The 15,227-nt window shown below is 29.3% G+C and overlaps 5 protein-coding genes across 5 annotated transcripts, besides 2 other annotated features; 3 read left to right on the forward strand and 2 right to left on the reverse strand.

Annotated features, from left to right (window-relative positions):
* Positions 1-161: 161 nt before the first annotated feature.
* Positions 162-368: a mobile genetic element.
* Positions 369-1,976: 1,608 nt separating this feature from the next.
* Positions 1,977-15,227: part of a mobile genetic element that runs on past the window's edge.
* Positions 4,511-5,381, forward strand: TVAGG3_0644180 (DNA/RNA polymerase superfamily; the record flags this gene model as incomplete). The annotated part of the gene is made up of 1 exon (XM_051241385.1): positions 4,511-5,381. A coding segment is annotated over one exon (871 nt), but the record flags the coding sequence as incomplete, so codon positions are not given.
* Positions 6,002-6,574, forward strand: TVAGG3_0644190 (uncharacterized protein; the record flags this gene model as incomplete). The annotated part of the gene is made up of 1 exon (XM_051241386.1): positions 6,002-6,574. The coding sequence occupies one exon, from the start codon at positions 6,002-6,004 to the stop codon at positions 6,572-6,574; it is 573 nt and encodes a 190-aa protein (XP_051087973.1).
* On the forward strand, positions 7,780-8,211 carry TVAGG3_0644200 (uncharacterized protein; the record flags this gene model as incomplete). Its single annotated transcript, XM_051241387.1, has 1 exon — positions 7,780-8,211. The coding sequence occupies one exon, from the start codon at positions 7,780-7,782 to the stop codon at positions 8,209-8,211; it is 432 nt and encodes a 143-aa protein (XP_051087974.1).
* Positions 9,386-11,278, reverse strand: TVAGG3_0644210 (uncharacterized protein; the record flags this gene model as incomplete). Its single annotated transcript, XM_051241388.1, has 1 exon — positions 9,386-11,278. The coding sequence occupies one exon, from the start codon at positions 11,276-11,278 to the stop codon at positions 9,386-9,388; it is 1,893 nt and encodes a 630-aa protein (XP_051087975.1).
* Positions 12,061-12,603, reverse strand: TVAGG3_0644220 (uncharacterized protein; the record flags this gene model as incomplete). Its single annotated transcript, XM_051241389.1, has 1 exon — positions 12,061-12,603. One exon carries the CDS (start codon positions 12,601-12,603, stop codon positions 12,061-12,063), a length of 543 nt encoding a protein of 180 aa, XP_051087976.1.

A 15,227-nucleotide genomic window follows, 5' to 3' on the forward strand; every position in this document is an offset into this window, starting at 1 on the left:
CAAAATTTTTAAAAACTAGATAATGCCATGAATAGAATCATAAGTAAGAATAATAATTGCAATTTCCAAAATTGTTTTTGAATCTGTAACGACAATTTACAAAAGAAAATTACTCAAAAATAAATCATATATATATGGCAATTGTTTTTCTTATTCGAGAGGTTATCGATTTTGTAATTTAATCGTCGTCGTTATCGATTTTGTAATTTAATTGTTATCGTCTTTTTCTAAACGTGCATTTTTACATTAAAAGCAATGCAACTCCAAAATTAATTGGTATTTAGACTTTAATTAGGTGCAGACAAACGAAATGCAGTCCAAATATTTTGGTGATATATGAATTACATAAATTTAGGGAAATTGAAATTATATCTTTTTAAATTTTTAGGAAAACATATTTATAGAATTGTTTAAGTCATCAAAATAATGCAGACTTAGGTTAAATTTTCCAAATTTAATCATTTGCAAGACTTTCAAGCGACTTCAAAATGTCGAAATATAAGTCCAAAAATAAAATTACGATTACAGTCTATCCTCAATTATTATCACGCTAATTATTGAGTGACCCATGCGTTCGTATGTATGTAATACCTTTTAAAAAGGAGATGAGAGAGATAAACTACATTTACAATTTAAATCTGATGTATTTACTTGTTACATTTACAAATGTAAATGTTTCTCGTAATGTTTACATTTTGTAAGTATAACGAATAAAAATGACGCACTTTTTTTACAAAGTCAAATTATTGTTCGATTTTTGCAGCTTGTAAACGATTAATTGTATAAAGCAATTGATATTAGCACGACATAACTGAATAATTCTAATATTGAAATCAAAAGCCCTTAAAATATCATGATATTTTAATTTCATAACAAATCTAGGAGACTATTTGATGAAAACATATCCGATGTGGGTTTTGTTGTATTATATAACTTGTTATTGACTTCTTAGCTTTCCAAATTTTTTTCGATAATGAGAAAACGAATGAAAAATCAACATTTGATCCATTTAAAATTTGATTTGTTTACATTTTTTTACTTTTTGAATTTCAATTTATATTTTCCTCAAGAAATACTTTAGATTTTAAGAAACTAAATCATATAATCTACTAAGAAAATATATTAAATCCTATCATACTCAAAGTTTTGTGATAAATCCGATCTTTTTTATTTTACTTTTATTATGTTTTTGCAAACTTAAGGTCCTCACTAGGTAAAACATAATACTCTTTGAAGTTAAGTATTTTCACAAAGAGAGGACCAACAATATCAAAAGATTGAATAAAGATTTGTATTATTTTATTTATTTTTAAGAACATGTTTAAGAACCCTCATTATCTCAACGAATATTGCATATTTTTCTATTCTAAGACCACCAAAATTACGTTTTAATATAGAAAATAACATATTTATGTGATGCTAAAGTCGAAGTCCTTAAAAAATTAGTATTAAACATCCATTTATTACAAAATTGAAGAAATATGTGTAAAATATAACACATAATTTAGTTATTTGACTCAATTATTAGTTATGCAATATCAGTTGTGTTTATATCTGCGTTATATCACGAGATGCATTGAATTGTCATAATTAGATCACCGTAAATCTTATCAATTTTTGAGTAGTAGAATATGACGGGGTGTGTGACTTTTTTTGTTACATCTATATATAGACGATGCATTAAAATATATTTATTTATAAACCATTAAAAAATGTAAGACATTAATTTTAAAATAATTTATCTTTTATCTTTTATAAAAGAAGCTATATATAGATGATGTCAGATATTCCACGATTAATTAAACATTGTTTAAATCATGAATGGAATCAATGGAGTCATAATCAAAGACCTCATAAACGAGTAAAAGATTCACTACCATAATGAAATAAAAAATAAAAAAATAAACTTTAAAAATTCAATGTCTTACATTTTTGAATAATTTATTTTTATTTTGTATGAAATGAGCGTCAAAACTAACGATGTGAAAACATTAGGATTCACAAACGAGGAAATAAAGGATATATTAGATGAGGCGGGTTATGAGGTTGATAAATATTATTTAAGAAATTGTCAAAAATTCGCGGAGTTATTAAATGATTTAGATTATGATGGAAAAATGAATAAAGATGATGTTATAAATTTCTTATATCCCACATCTAAAGAAGAAAAACCTAAAGAACCTGATGTTTTCCCTGAATATTATGAAGAACGGATTAAAGATGATGATGAATACGATGAAATTGAAAGACTGAAAAAAATAAGAGATGAAATAGATGAAAAAATTAAGGAATTAAGAGAAGTTGAAAATGAAGTAGAGGGTTTAATGAATATCCCAGCTTCAGAATCAGAAGTTCAGAAATCTCATGAAGAAAGATATAAAAATTATGTCTCAGAATCAACACAAAATTTATTAGATGGCGAAATAGATGAAACACTTTCAGAAGAAGGTACTAAATTTATTCGTAAACATAAGTTACAATTTATTGATAATGAAGAATACCCTTGTATTACTTTCACCACCTTTAGATTCCGAAAAATTCAAAAAAGCTCTTAAAAACGTGACATATGCAACTAATACGATTAAGAAAGAAGATCATGATATTTACACAAATTATTATTTAAATAAATGCACAGGTGTTGATAAAGTTTTTGATTTATTAGATAAAATATCAAAAGAAACCATTGGAACCTATAAAATTTTGTGTGATTGTGGTTTCATTATTGAAGATACCAATAATGTTTCATATGAAAGAACAGCACCGAAGGAAGACGAAGTGGAAAGGTCTATACCATTCGTTATTAAGAATATAAAAGATATGAAAACGTATAAGCATTATATTTATTCATTTATTTCAGAAAAAATGGAAGCAACCCATAAAACATCTTCTCATCATTTTATAGCTATTCATACATTCCTTTTCAAAGTTGTGAAATTAAATAAGACAGGAATTAGATTTAATGTATCAGGGTACGCATTCTTGAGTAAATTAAAATGTATTCGTCACGTCGCAGATGATAAAAATTTATGTGTTCTTAATTCATTTTATGGGCTTTAAAAAATAAACTTTATTTTTATTTATTTTTTAATTTTTTATTCTTACATAAATGAACAAAAACGGAACAGCTAAAATGAATGATAATCAAATTAGAGCAGAAGGTAGAAGGTTATTTAAACGCTTCTATAACATTCCTGATGGTGTTAATCCTAAAACTCGTAGAAGCTATTTAAATGAAGCAATAGATTCATATGAAGGGTTTGACATTTCATCAGAAAGTGAGAGATTAGCGAGAATGTTAAATGTTAATATTGATTTCTATTATTGTGATCCTCAACCAGAAGACGTGGACATAAATAAGGTAGACTTTCCATTAGTGGAATCAATAATGATAGATCCAGAATTTAAAACAGTAAATATTTTATTAACACAGAGTCCATGTGGAAAACTTCACGCTGACAGAATAACAGACGTTGAAGCACTCACCGGCTATAGAGTTTGTCCATATTGTAAAGAAGAAGTTTATTCTATCCGTGATGATCCAGAAAGGAAAAACCAAAGAAGATTTTTAAAGCATTGTGAGAAATGTAAAGAAAATAATGGAAGATTAATTCAAGACGTTCAATTGCAAAAGACACAACAACCATATGCACCACATATTACGAAACAGAAGATATATCAGTGGTTATTAGCTCATAATTTGCAGGAATATTATCAACCGACAAGATATTATATTACTTTTGACTTCGAAACATTAGAGACTAAAGAAGAATTACAACTTTCTGAGTGTGCAACTTTGAACGCTTACTTAAAACCATTCATGGTATCATCAACGGTTAAATTAAATGATAAAACATATACGAGGAATTTTTGCTTAACTTCAAGTGATTCTTTTATTTCTGATTGGATTGAGTTTTTATTTTCAACCTGTTCATTAGTTGTTGAATCAAATATGAGTCAATACAATGAATTATTGAAGTCGCAAACGGCGGGGACTTTGTCTCATACATTAAATGAAAAACAGAAGGAAGCATTTAAAGAACTTCTAGATGAGGAATTCAATAAAGTGAATATCATAGGTTTTAATTCGGGAAAGTTTGATTTAAATTTAATTCTTCGTGATTTAAACACTGCAAAATGGAAAATAAAATCAATGCTGGGTTCTTCTTCTCAATTTAAGCAAATCATTGTAAAGAAAACAAACGTTCCATATGAATTGAGATTTATTGACATCAGAAATTATATAGCGGGTGGGACATTAGACCAATTCACTCAAGATTTCGGAAATAATAAATCACGTGTTAAATCCTTGTTCCCTTATCAATTCATCACATGGGAAAATTACGAAGAAGAATTATATAAAGTGGAACCATTCACGAAAGATTCATTTTATTCAGCATTAACTCAAGAAACTATATCAGATAGTGATTATCAAATATATCTCAATGATGCTAAAAACTTTAAGAATAGATTAGAATATTTTATTTATTATTGCAATAAAGATGTTGAAATTATGATTGACCCAATCGATAAAATTATTGAAGAAACATTTGTTTATAAAATTGATATGCTTCATAATCTTTCTTTATCATCGAATGCTTCAATGATTCGTTACGCTTTAGCATATAAAGACTTTAATCCTAATGAAAAATATCCTGAGGAAGAGATAGAATCAAGTTTTGAATTAACGAAAAAGTATTGGAAATATAAAATTGAATCATATAAGAAACAAGATGAAAAAGCAGAAAGGGATACTAAAAATAATGTTTCAATGGATGATTTTCAATACTATCACGATTTAATCCTTTCATCTAAATGCAAAATGTGTGGTAAAGCGTTTACATATGCAAATAAACCAACATTGGATAGAATCGATAATGAAAAACCACATACCAAAGAAAATTGTCAGTTAATGTGTTGTTATTGCAATGTCGTAAAATCAAATAAAGATGAAGATGTTCAACGTTTAAGAATCAATTTAAGAAATTATGCATTAAAAAATAATTTACCAATGACTTTAGATTCAGTTGAAGCTTATCACATTCTCCGTAATGGAATTACTGGTGGTTTATCAAATGTTCAACATAGAGTAAATCTTAAAGGAATCACGCACATTAATAAACTTTCATATAGTCCAGAAACTAAAACTGTATCAAATGAGGACACCACCAACATCATGACTCATTTCGTTGGTGTTGACTTTAATTCATTATATCCTTCATCATTTTCATCTAATCCTCATGATTTCATTCAATATACTGACCATAAAATGTATATGCCGGGAAGATTGAATGGCGTTATCATTTGTGATACAGCAACAAAGAAAGCAAAAGCACAGGGAATTATTAGAAAGAAAAATACTTTATTCGTTGCTGAAGTAAAGGGTCACATTGATGAAAAATACATTAATGATTACATAAACTTTTTACCGATAATAAGAAACTTAGATATTATCACAGATGAAAAAACAATTGGCAGTTTTATGTATAATTACATGAAATCAAACAATTTACCAGTTGACCAGAAACAGAGAAAATTAACTCAATTAGCATCAACACACAACCAATATCAACCATTTTCTTCTTATTATCTTTGGTATCTAATCGACAGATTTCATTTTATCATCGATGATATTCAATCAATTTTAACATTTACGAAAAACACTTGTTTTAATGAATTTGCGAACAAATTTATGAACGAAAGACAAAAGGCTGAATTAGAAGGAAATAAAGGAAAAAGTTTATTTTGCAAGATTTCGCTTAATGGATCATATGGTTACGATGCAATGAATACACAAAATTACGCAAAGACTAAAATAATGAATGCACAGAAGGCACGCGTTGCATGTATGTCAAATAAGTTTAAAAACATAAGAGAAATAGGTGAAGATACATATCAAGTGATGCTTAAAGATAGATTTTATAGATGTGATACATGTTTACAAGAGGCATTCTTCACTTTAGATAATGCTAAATACTGGTATTTGGTTTTCATTTATGATTTTATGTATAAATGCATGGATGTTAATCGTTTTCATTTCATTGAAGGTGATACTGATTCATCTTATTGGGCAATCGCTGGCGACCCAAATCTTCCTAACACTCAAGCATTTCAAGCAATTGTTACCGATAAACAATTTTATGATAAAAACATTTTCAAATTCGCACCATTTGATTTCTTCTGTTTTGATGAGAAATTTAAACCTAAATTAAAGAATAAAGCTGAAGAAAAAGCACATGAGAAGAAGTTATTGGGTTTAGCAATTGAGAAACAAGGTGATAACATGGTTGCTTTATGTCCTAAGTGTTATACATCATTCAACGGTTCAATCGATGGAAGTGATTTTAAAAAGATTGCACAAAAAATGAAGGGTGTTAGTTTAAGACAAAATAAGCAATTAACACCTAAAAAATATTTGGATATAATAAATGATAAAGTGATATTTGATGGTCAAAATATTAATTTACAACTTAAAAATGGGTCAATGACTCGCTTAACAATCGGTAAGACTGCATTAACAGGAGCACACACTAAGGCTGTATGTTGTGAAAATGGATGTTGTATGCCATTTATTTAAAATTTTATTCTTAATGAAATGCCACAGAAGAGACAAAAGGAACCGTTAATGATGGTTTTGATACTATGATTCAAAGAGGCGGGCACCCTTAAAACATTGATTTTATTTTTATATAAATGGATAACGTAGATTTAAAAATTTTAATTGCTGATTTAGTATTTAATCAAAATTTTCTTGATTATTATGATTTAAAAGCATATCTCCAAAAATATAATAATAATATAACGGGTGATGATATGGAATATTATTATCCATATTATAAAAATGAAATTTTGAAATATCATGATAGAATAATTTCTGAAATTAAAGACAAAATTAAAAATAATGAATATTCAAAGGGAAAAACTAAATCACAACTTAAACAGTTGAAAGATTTCAAAAATAAAGTATTAACAAAAGAAGATATTGATGAATTATATAAATTATATAATCCTGAGCCGCAAAAGCCAAAGGACCAAAAACAAATGGTGCAAAACACCCAGGTCCTTCAGACCATAAATGAAGCACAAGCTTTAATTTATGATTCATTAGTTAAACCATATTCAGCCCGACTTTTAAATGAAGATCAACTTTTGGAATTCATCCTTCAACATAAACTCGAAGCGGGAAAGTATATCAAACCTTTATATACAGCATATTTAAAACAAATGAATAGAATACATCCAGAATTAATGAAGGGGGGAATGAAATCCAAAATCAAAGCAGATAAAATTAAACCACTTGCAACACCAAAACCTCCAACGACAGTACCTCCTCCTCCTTCAGTTAATCCTTCATCATTCACTTTATTATATCCATTTCAAACATTAAAGAAACAAAAAGATTTTAAAAAGGATTTCAAGATATTAAATAAACCAATTGACCCGAAAATTCAACCGTTAAAGGAAAAATTTAGTCGCCCTTCATTTGCTCCATATCCATATTCATACGAAATCGATCATTTAGAATATTCAAAAGGAAACGTTACTTATTTATTTGCCATTAACATTAACACTAGATATTTATATTGCATTCCAGTGAAAGGGAAAACAGAACAGGAAACAAGAAGAGCTATTCAATACTTACTAGATCATGAAAGAGTAGATAATATCAGGGGTGATGGTGATAAAGGATTTCAGGCAACTATGACTCATTATTTCCCACAAATTAATTTTTTCTTTTCATCTTCTCCATATACGTTTCATAATAAAATAGTTGATGCGGTAATGAGAACTCTTAGAGATGCGTTAGGGGTTAACGGTCAGATATACTGGGATGGAAATCATGACTCCATCATACAACAGTTAGTATATTATTACAATAATACATGGCATAGAACAATAAACATGAAACCAGTGGAAATGAAAAATGATATTTCAAAAGAATGGGAATATATTAGAAAGCAAATGGAAAGGTTGAATGATGTTAAACGTGAACAAATTAATTCGGGGCTCATGAATTTTAAACAAGGGGATAAAGTTTTGATTCATCTCGATTATGGAAAAACTGATAAATCAATGACAAAAAGAAGACGAAGATTTGACACAATAGCTGAATTTGTTAGATATATTAACGGCAATGCATTAGTTGAAGTTGACAATAAATTAATAGAAATTCCAATTTATTTTATTACTCCATTATATTTAAATAATATTTAATTTTTTTTATTTCGTAAGAAATGAGTGACAACAAAGCAGCCAAGAGTCCAGACGATGAATATAAAAAGAAACTAAACAGAATTAAATCAAAAATATGCTATTACAAAAAGAAGCCGCAATGTGGTGGGGTTGATGCCCATAAAACTAATGGAACTGAAAACGATAAGGAAATAATTGAAAAATTAGAAACTTACCGTTCAATCCTTAAACTGGGTGAAGCAAAAATAAAAGAATTTAATAGAATAAATAAATTGATTGGAAGAGATGAATTTAATAAAGATGAATTTTTAAACTCTATCCAAATTTAATTTTTATTCCTCTTCGACAACGTCTCGAATAACTGAAGGTGCTACCAGGTCACCAGGTCACCAGGTTAATTAACTTCTCTGAAAAAATGAGACAACATGACATTTAGACAACAACACAGGAGGAAGGCAGTTATGAATTATTTTTGAAGAACTGAAAGTGTCACTATGTCACCATGTGTCACTCGGTTAATTAACTTCTCTGAAAAAATGAGACAACATGACATTTAGACAACAGTCCTGGAAATAAATGTTTACGTTAATGATTACGTTAATGGTTTCAGGTCATTCAATAATGAATTATTTTTGAAGAACTGAAGGTGTCACTATGTCACCATGTGTCACTCGGTTAATTAACTTCTCTGAAAAAATGAGACAACATGACATTTAGACAACAACACAGGAGGAAGGCAGTTATGAATTATTTTTGAAGAACTGAAAGTGTCACTATGTCACCATGTGTCACTCGGTTAATTAACTTCTCTGAAAAAATGAGACAACATGACATTTAGACAACACAGGAGGAAATGATTTGTCATGACTTCATCGTAATGAGTGTAAATCAGACAAAAATAAATGATTACGTTAATGGTTTCAGTTCATTCAATAATGAATTATTTTTGAAGAACTGAAGGTGTCACTATGTCACCATGTGTCACTCGGTTATTTAACTTCTCTGAAAAAATGAGACAACATGACATTTAGACAACAACACAGGAGGAAGGCAGTTATGAATTATTTTTGAAGAACTGAAGGTGTCACTATGTCACCATGTGTCACTCGGTTAATTAACTTCTCTGAAAAAATGAGACAACATGACATTTAGACAACAACACAGGATTAATGCAAAAATAAATTCCAATCATACTTTATAAAGCATCATTTACAAGTATTTCATCGTCAGTAAATGAATCCTCATTATCGTTTGGTTCAACCTGTTTATATAATCCTTTCATTTCTTCTTTCAAAACATAACACCATGTTTGTTTACCATCTATTCTTCTCTGTTTCTTATCACATTTATCTTTAATGCTCATTTGAAAGTTTTTGTCTTTCATGTCTGATGGTTTGCAGAATAGAGCATTTTCACACGTCATACCTGCACTCAATTCATCATAATGTGTATTTATCCATACATCTAAAGGATTTGTTGATAATTCAATTAAATCTTGTTTGGCTTCAGTCATCGGAATGATTCGTACATTAAATGATGAAAGGTCATATTGCATAAAATACGTCAGCAAATTATCATAAAATTCCTTTGTGCATGAATCCATCAAATTCTTGAAGTAATCAAATTGACCCTTGAATTTACCATTAACTCTTAAAACTACGTATCTTCTGTCTCCAACTTCAGTTTTGACAGGGTAGACGTTGTTAGTTACGAAAATGAAGTTTGCAACGTTCTGTGCTGTTCTTCTGGGTTGATTCTTTTCATTAATTCTAATCTCATTATCCGTTATAATTGATTTCAAAGCGTTGAAGTTTGCGAGTCTGTCTTCACCTACATTCTTGAGTTCATTAAGTACAAGAAACATTTTATTCTCAACTACTGAATTGAAATTACCCGTTAGCTCACTTATTTCAGTAATGTTTTTACATGAATAACCAGCGAGAAGTTCAGAAATAATGTCTGTAAATCTGTTTTTACCTGTTCCCTGAAGTCCTTTCAAAATAATTGCTGTTTCATTCTTGATTCCGGGATGTTGAATCATTGATGCAATCCAACCAAGAAGATATTTATACACTTCATCGTTATTATCACAAATGGCTTCTTTAATGAAATTCATAAACATCTCAATTTTTGAGTAATCTGGTTTTTCGAGAACGTTGTATTTATAACCCTGAAACGTTGAGAAAACATCTGGGGAATCAGATTTAAAGCAAACACCCTTAACAGTTAATGAGGATAATTGATTTAGTAGTACGTCCCATGCTGTTATTGTTTTACCTTCTTCTTTAAATAATTTAATCATTTTAAGTGACTCTTTCATGTTTGATTGAAGAACGAATGATATTTGATTCATTTTATCGTGGATATTATAGTCCTTTTGAATGAAATATTTATTTCCACAATCTACAAAACGGATTACACGTGATAAATCCTCAATTACTTCAGAACTGTTTTTATACTGATGATTTTCAGCCTTGCGTCTAATATCTGTTATCAAAAACGAGTCATCAAGTTTGATATCAAATGTTATTTTTGGCTTACGTAATAAAGGTAAAACGTATTCATCATAATATTCCTTTTGATAAAGTTTTAGAATCTTCACTAAAACAAACGGAGAAGTCATTAAATGTGCATATCTACTACGTGCTTTTTCAAAATTACTTTTAGCATTTTCAGTTAAATTGCAGAAGTTATAAACGTTATCGTAGGCTTCATTAATTAAATGATTAGGTAACGAATTAATAGCTTGAAACAGTGTGAACAATGTAACTTCTTTTTCTAAATTCATGTTTCCACCGTCATTATGTACTTCAAAATCACTGATGCCATCAACTATGCTCTGAGCTAGTTTATCGTCAATGTTTACATCTTTGTTTTCATTCATTATACTCTTTATTTCTTCATTCTTCTGTTCAACTCTTACCTTAATATTCAAATCATTTAATATATCATTCACTGTTCTAGTTATGGTCGAGTCATAACTTCCGCGAATGAATGAGTATGTATTGATTGGTTCTGTTGCATTCTTGCGAACTCTTGAATCAGCCATGACTACTAATGAACGCTTTGAATCATCCATAGAAGTCATGATATCGATATCATAATCATTGCAGGAATAACATTTAATCATTCTGTTCGAGGTTGAATAGAAGAAATTAGTGTTGCAATAAATGTGAAGACCTCCTGAAGCGGTTTTAATGATAACATCTTTATCCGAAAGTTTTGATAAAATATCTTTTCTAACTGTTTCTTTAAGTTCATCATTGTAAGATTTATTGATATCAATATCTATAATCGTTAAATTTGAAATTTTATTTACTAATAAAGCCATACCAGTTTTCCTTCCTCTTCCTCCATCATGTTTGAAGTAGTTATGTAAATCAATCTTGTTTCACCAATTCTTTCGTTGAGGGTTTAGTTTTCTCCACAACTAATTCCTCAGCTAATGAATCAATAACTTGTTCATCAGAAATGATAAAGTTACTGTTGTTGTTTGTTGCTGTCATTTATATAGGAATAAAAAAATAAAAATAATTTTAAAACTAACTTTATTTTTGGACTGCATCAAATTTTCTGTGTTGTCTAAATGTCATGTTGTCTCATTTTTTCAGAGAAGTTAAATAACCGAGTGACACATGGTGACATAGTGACACCTTCAGTTCTTCAAAAATAATTCATAACTGCCTTCCTCCTGTGTTGTTGTCTAAATGTCATGTTGTCTCATTTTTTCAGAGAAGTTAATTAACCGAGTGACACATGGTGACATAGTGACACCTTCAGTTCTTCAAAAATAATTAATTATTGAATAACCTAAAAACATTAACGATAAAATATATTTTTGGTCGTTTATGACAAAAATAAATGGTTCATTTACTCACAATATTTTTTTACAAAACGACCCCAAACTTTTAACTTCTTTTCTGCAGTTTCTAATGCTATCTTAGCGAGTTCATATTCTCTAAATTCTCTCTTTAAATCTTCTTGTTCCCATTGGTCTAGTTCGTATGGAGAATTTCTATAACCATAAAATATCTCACGTTCATGTTCTAATTGTTTTTCACACATTTTTCTAACTTCTTGTTCGAACAAAGGTTTAGCATTCTCTACTGTATCTTCGAGTTCTTCTTCATCTAATTTCTCATGAACTTTCTTGTCTATGGAGTCCATAATTTTTCCAACTGCTATGCAATATTTTGGAGAAGCCCACATTGCTATATAGTTTATAAGTCTTGGGTCTACATACGTTCCTCTAACCTGTTTGATTTCATCAGGAATTCCTGCATGAATTTTGTATAAAAAGCAACCGTCTGAATTCCGGCGGTTGCTATATTCTTCACAAAATGCCTTATAATACTCTTCCCAGGACTTATTTTCCAACAACTTTCTAAAGTCTTTCCTAAACTGCTGACACATATTTGTTGCATTAATGTAACCATCCTTGTCTCTACGTAAGACTTCAATACCGTTATAAGTGCCTTTTGTGAATGTTTCGCCATTAGATTTGTTCGTAAATGATTTTGCTTCGACTGACATTTCTGTTCTTACATACAAAATAAAAAATGAAACCGATTTTAAAAATAACTTTATTTTTGGGCTGCATCAAATTTTCTGTGTTGTTGTCTAAATGTCATGTTGTCTCATTTTTTCAGAGAAGTTAATTAACCGAGTGACACATGGTGACATAGTGACACCTTCAGTTCTTCAAAAATAATTAATTATTGAATAACCTAAATCATGAGACTTTGTCTCCGGACTCTTTGAGTCACTTAACGTAAACATTATTTCTGCAGTTCATTCATTACTTCATTACCTAATTAATTACAGACATAAAATATATTTAGTTCATTCGGTAAGCCTAAACCCTTTGGGTCAAGTGTGTTTATTGAACACGGTACCATGCGAATACAGTCACAAATGGTGGCATGTAATCTTTACCCGAGCCTGTTGGATTTGTTGTGAAAGTGTGTGAATGATTACCTGTGGTTCCACAGAAAATACCTGTGCTTGAATCTACTGGGTCAGTTGTGATATCATATCTATTCATTCCCCATCTATCCGAACCCGCTGCAAGATTTATATAACCTCTTTTTGTTATTGAATGTGAATGATTACCTGTTGTGTTTGTAGTTCCTGTATGAGTGTGCGGGGGTAAGTTTGCTTCTTTAATTTTCTTCGAACCTCCTGTTTGCTTTGAATATCTAGCAGTATAGAATTTATCTACAATCTGCTTCCACATACCAAAACCTAAAACTTCTGAAGGATTTGTTGAGTTCATTGACGTATAAATAGAACCAACAGGATATAATGTTTGAAGTATTTCTGTCTTTAATGTTTGAAGCTCTGTTTTGTCAGCTTTCTTCTCTAACTCATCGTTAACATAAGTTTTATCTGCTTTAAGGTCTAAACATCCCGAAACCCATTCTGTATCAGCTTTAACTTTAAAAGTCTCAAATGTCCATTCATGATACCATTCAACCTTTTCTTTAATTTCATTATCTTTTTCATCAACATAAACCAAATTTGCCTTCTTATTTAACTCACTATCCACGTATTCCTTATCCACCTTCTTCATTATGTCATTTAGGAAACCTTCTATGAATTCCTCATTTAAATTAAATCTTCCAATCTTCAAAACTTTAGGAAATGCATTTAATGCGTAATATCTCTGTTCTTCTGGTGGAATTGATGTTATATCATCCGTTATTCCTTTAATTTTTGAATTCATAAATAAAATTTCTTTTATATTTGATATCACTGCACCACCTTTGCAAACGAATTCAAAACGGTCATTTTTCAATACTATCTCCAAATCTCCATATTTCAACCTTTGCGTTTGTTCTGCCGTCTTTGAATTATATGCATATATGGCGTATGTAATGGTCTGAAGGACCTGGTTGCTTTGCGCCTTAAGTTGTTGTGGTTGCTGTTGTTTAATCATTTATTATGATTTAAAAATAAATATTTAATCTGTTATCTCATCAGCTATTTTTTCTATTTGAAATTGCCATAATATTTCATTCATGAATTCTAAATCACAATCAAATAGGTCAGTTATTCTAAATTTAATATTTGATAAATCTTTTGAATGAAGAATAAATGAATTCCCGGATAATTGAAACGGATATGATAAAGAAAATGTGTTTAAGTTGATGGATAAAATGTTTTGTATTGATGGGTAAGAGTTAGGGTCTAATGTTTGATGTGAAAATCTCATTGGGGTATTAACTTTATCACATTTGATTAAAATGAAATTGGAACCGGTGTCAGAATACAAAACATCCCCAACATCTTTTTCAAAATTTAATATCCCCAACAATGAACAAAGATGAGGAGTACAAAATTTAATTTTCAGCGGAAATTTAATAAGGTTATTTATTTCATCAAGTTCAAAAAGTTTATCAGGTTTTGATTTAAAATTTTCTTCATACCATACGATAAATGATTCATTTAAATAACTTAAAATCATGTTAATATCCCATTTCGCTATCACATTATTTATATACATATCATACGTTTTTTCATGGTCATCTTTAATAAATGATATATAATCTGAAGGGTCTAAAGAATGGGATTAAATTTACCACTCACAGAAACGAGAGTAACATTATAAATTCCGCTAACTGTTAAATTTAATTCACAGCTATTATTCGAAATAATATTGATAATTGACATTTTTTATTACGATTAAAAATATGGTAAAGCGTTATTTTCCAGTGATAAATAAAACTAGAATAAGATTACCTCAAGAATTCATAAATTCAACGAATAAGAAATTCATTCATGTTATAAATTTTAGTGTTTTCAGAAAATATGAGTCAATGTCATATTCATCAACAGGTTATATTTCACTTCATTCAAATTTAGTTCAATCAAACCCATATAATGACCATTTCATAAGATTTTCAGATGGTATTAAAAATGTAATTGATAGATTAAAATATGAACAGATTGACAATATCGAATTTTTGGAATTTTGGTTTAAATATCCCGATGGAAAAAAGATTGAAGTTAAAGATAAAGCTAATACTATAACAAAA

The sequence above is a fragment of the Trichomonas vaginalis genome, chromosome III (assembly GCF_026262505.1).
Source record: "Trichomonas vaginalis G3 chromosome III, whole genome shotgun sequence".
In the NCBI taxonomy this organism is placed as follows: Eukaryota; Parabasalia; order Trichomonadida; family Trichomonadidae; genus Trichomonas; species Trichomonas vaginalis.